Consider the following 4918-nt stretch of genomic DNA (forward strand, 5'->3'; position numbering starts at 1 on the left):
ATAATAAGTAGGAGGTGTTGATGGGTGGAGCTTACATTTGCACACGGTTCCCGACATCCTCCCCCTAGCAAAGATGAAAAACACCGAATAAAGATTACATGACTGTTTATAAACACATCCTGTAAATCGTATTAACAGCAGGATTAACAGATGGAGCATGACAAACAAGACGTTTACAAGAAATAATACATAAAATACTACTACTAATACTAAAAGTCAACACCGTCTGGAATGTAATTATACTTGGTAAATAAACGCTGGGTTCTAACATATTAGTGGCGTTCACGTTAGAGATCTCGGCACGTGCTGAGACTCGGGACCGAGTCGGCACGTGCCGAAAATTGTGTGTGAACGGTCGGGACCGAGTCGGCACGTGCCGAAAAGAACTCGATCTCGGTCCCGATGGATGCTTGGGACCGAAACTAGGCACGTGCCGAGATTTGCTGCCTGAACGACCGGCACGAGCCGAAATCACGCCCTCGGTGGTAAATTTAAGAAAAACATAAGTTGATTGATACTAGCATAAAATGACGATGACAGGAAATTCGGATACACTAGTAGGTGGTCGGATGCTGAAGTATTGAATGCAAACCGTCATCAGCGACGCATATTTATGTGCTGCTACAACCTATATTTTCGTGAACAAAATAATTGTGTTTCGAATCTTCTTTGTCGTTCATGTGCACGATGGCTCGTAATAAACACCATTGCAACAAATGGATATAATTTCACTATAACAATTATTATTATTATCATCATATGCGTATCGTTTGTGCCAACAGATCGACGAATGAGAGCGTGATTTCGGCACGAGCCCAGTCGGTCCTAAGTGGGTCCTGAATAACGTGAACACAACTGCTGTAATCCCTCTGCAAACACAACTGATTAAAAATTTCGGCACGTGCCGAGATTCCGTAACGTGAACGTAGTAAGTGTTAGACACATAATCGAATGTTGACAATCCGGCTTTTAATGCCTTTCCCTTTTGTTATAATTTCTTCCAGGTGTGGCAATCTACAGTAACTCATGCTTACCATCTGTCTAAAAGGATCGTCTAAACGATGGCGTGAATAAATATAAGACTGAATGATTTTAAACAAGGTATAAAGTTATCAACCTAAATTACGATAACACATGAAACGAATGTTACGAATACTAACTTGAAATAAAGGTTCTCAATGACCAAGTATTTCACAAGGTTGATAAAGTTTGCATGGAAACGAAAATGTTAACCACTGTTTGATACATTACATAAACCAACGTTATGTAGAGAGAATCGATGACCAGACTTTAAAGCGTTGGCGAGCTTTCGTAGCCGTCTTGCGAGTTGGTCTCACAATATTGGTATCATTAACCTTAGATTGTACACTGCCTTCAGTAGGAGTGTAATTTTTACCATTTTCTAATTGATAATTGACCTCCAATGGATAAAGTTTTGTAATGGGTCTGCTATTCTTGCCAGTGGCTGTCCTGATATATGCAGACCTCACTAAACCATCATTTCCGGTGTTCAGTTGTTCGATCATGGCCAGTTTCCACTTTATCCGTGGTACAGAAGTGTCTTCCACCAAAACTATATCTCCCACCCGAATTTGATTTTGTAGGGCCCCTTTATCTGATAATCTATCTTGTTCGCGTAACGAATTGAGATACTCTTGAGCCCATCTTTTCCAAAAATGATTTTGAATTTTGGCAAAATGTTCAGATATCTTTTGGAGGTTTTCAAAATTGCCATATGTTGGGTCATTTAGTTCCTCCTCATCTACACTGTAATACGGCATAGTCGTAATAAGGCGGCCATGTAAAAAATGTGAAGGTGTTAATGGTAGTATAATGGTGTTAATGGTAATATATAGTATACTGGGAAGATATCCACTTATCATCTCAAGCATCAAACGTATGATTAACTACTGGCTGAAAATAAAACATATGGATGAAACCACTCTGATCTCTGAGGCCTACAAACTTGGCACCAATTTGGACAAAGAAAACGTCAGTAATTGGACCACAGGCATAAAAAAATTACTGAACCTTTTGGAAATTAGTGATGTTTGCGAAAAAACCAGTATTATCCCATTAGCTACAAAAAAACTAAAAAATATGTTTGAGAAACACTGCACAGAAACAGTGCATAATGACAATAAAGGCACTAATCACAAAAATAAACTTCGTACCTACAGACAGCTGAAAACTGATTTTGCACTTGAAAAATACCTTGAAATTATTAAAAACCCCATCCACAGATCATCTATGACTAAACTGAGGATAAGTGCCCACATACTTCAGATTGAAGTTGGGCGATATCACAACATAGATGTCTTAAATAGAACATGCCCTGTCTGTGACTCCAATGAAATTGAAGATGAAGAACACTTCCTCTTCAATTGTAACCAGTACAAATTTGAAAGAGATGCTTTGTTTGAAAACGTAAACTTATCCGGTAATCTGAAAGCACTTCTCAATAACAAAAATTCTGAAACCGTCCAAGCAATTGCCAAGTTTATCAGCGACTGTTTCAATAAAAGAGAGAATTTCATGAAAAGCAATTTATCAGCTGCCTCAAAATAACACCAAAAAAATATTTATATAATAATATTTTCACAGTATTACTATTTATTTCTTTTTTATTATTATTATTATTATTACTTATGTATTTTATTGTTCCTTATATCCTTATTGTATTCTAATCTAGATCCCAGAAGGGATACGATATCAATAAAGGTTGTTATTATTATTATAGTAAATCATTGGAATCAGAGGAGAGATAAGTTAGTGGGCGGTCATTTAATGTGGCTTCGATTTCTGTAAGAACTGTCTGTAGTTCGTCAACAGACACAAAGGCGCGACCGAGGACTTTTTTGAGGGATGTTTTTGTCATACCAATAAGTCTCTCCCAAAATCCTCCAAACCAAGGGGCACGTTTTGGTATGAAGGACCACTCCATGCGGTGGTTTGCAAAGTAGTTTTGAATTGACGCTGACTCGAATAATTTCTGTATTTCTTTAGCTGCGGAAAGATACGTTGATCCATTGTCCGAAATAATTTTACTAGGTAATGAACGCCTCGCAGCAAACCGTCTGAAGGCACGTAAAAATGTATCGGTAGAGAGATCCATAACCAATTCTAAATGAATAGCCCGAGTCACAGCGCATGTGAATAAACAGATATAGGCTTTCCGCTCTGACTTCTCTACCGAGACAAACACGGCTCCGGTAAAGTCCACACCTGTAACGGTAAAGGGTGGAGCATTATGTAATCTACATGCTTGTAGGGGTGCAGGAATCGGTTTCCTGTAGGGTTTTCCACACACTAACCGACAGACAACACAATTTCTCAGTATCGATCTCACAAACGGCCGAATTTGTGGAATCCAAAATCTTTGGCGAATATGTACAGTATATTTTTATTAGACGCATAAAATCCTTAGGAAAGGATAAAAAGGGTCTTACAGAAAGAAATTAAAAAACAAACAAACTACAATCTAAAAAATAAAACAAAAAATAAAAATATTTCTAAAAAAAAAAAAAAAAAAAAACAAGTCAAAAACAAAAAAATACAATTTGCAGCCAATGGTGAATACAGAATATAGAATGAACACAGAATGTGGCCTAATACACTGATAGTTGTTGCTGTTTTGTGTGATTGTTGCCTGGGAACCCGAGTGTTTAATATTTGAATGGGCGGCGGTCACCACAAGTTTTGCGAAATGGTTTCCTCTAGGGAGAAGAATTGGAAATTTTGTGTCACAATTCACTGGCGCATTGTGAAGCCTGCCGCCAACACAAATAAAGCCCTCTCTATCAAGAAACAAACGAAGTTGGTGGGCTAACGGGCTTGTAGATTTCTGTTTGATACTCAGTACTTTAATTTCTGAAGGGTATGCGTGAATTTGAGCATCGTGAATCCACATTTTTTCGGCAGAGTTAATTTCACGAGCAGTTAAAGTGCTCAAGTGTCGGTCTTGCTTTTTGGCCTGTATGTTATGAATAAATCGCATAACATATGCGCTTACACGTAACAGTTTTTAACTGTAATTGGACGCGTTAATAACATTAGCAATACCGATAATTTCAGTAGTATGTTTATCCGTAATTTTGTGGGTGTTTGTCAAAGATTTCACAAACAGGCCAATCACCGAATTTAAGCCACTGAGGCCCATACCACCAAAGCGTATTATTTGAAAGTTGGCATGGGGTAATTCCGCGAGATAATATATCTGCTGGATTGTCATTTGTAGGACAATATCTATACTCATTGATTATCGCATTTGTTTTGATTTCAGTAATGCGATTCTGCACAAAACAAGGTAATTTTTTGTTATTTTGTAGCCAATGTAGGACGATCTGACTATAGCAGCACAAAACACACTTGTCAATATTAATCTGTTCATTTAGGCTTGAATAAACGAACTTTATGAGACGTGCTCCTAACAATGTACCCATAAGCTCGGTACGTGGGATAGTCAATGGTTTCACACGGTTCCCGACAACAACATGAAAACATGATAAAATAACAAATAAAAACAGGGAGAACATAGAATGTTAGAAAAACAAAACAGAAAAGGTATCTTAATGAGTTATGCCAATTATAAAAATTATAAAGCAGCTGGTATTTTTTGTTTATGGGTGTCATTTCTTAAATTGAAGCACTCGTACGTAATGCAGGACAAGGTACAAACCTAATCATTCTTTATCCTCTAGTGATTTGAACCACGGGATTCGTAAACAAAAAATGAAAAAAAAAAAACTAACACAAAATTATATTTACGGAATTGATTGATATTGCTGTAACATTATTCACAAAATATATTACAATAGTTTCATCTTTTTTATTTACATCATTTTAAGGACTATTACGAATGACAACAGTAACGAACACCCGCGCTGTGAATTCATCATTTCTTTAACAAGTCGGCAAG

At 37.2% G+C, this 4918-nt stretch overlaps 1 protein-coding gene across 1 annotated transcript; it reads right to left on the bottom strand.

Annotated features, from left to right (window-relative positions):
• Positions 1-2734: 2734 nt before the first annotated feature.
• Positions 2735-3115, bottom strand: LOC146730139 (uncharacterized). Its single transcript, XM_085494453.1, has one exon. It carries the CDS (start codon positions 3113-3115, stop codon positions 2735-2737), a length of 381 nt encoding a protein of 126 aa, XP_085350579.1.
• Between the last annotated feature and the right edge of the window lie 1803 nt (positions 3116-4918).

This window comes from Saccoglossus kowalevskii, chromosome 20, assembly GCF_978046115.1.
Source record: "Saccoglossus kowalevskii chromosome 20, keSacKowa6.1, whole genome shotgun sequence".
Classification (NCBI taxonomy): Eukaryota; Metazoa; Hemichordata; class Enteropneusta; family Harrimaniidae; genus Saccoglossus; species Saccoglossus kowalevskii.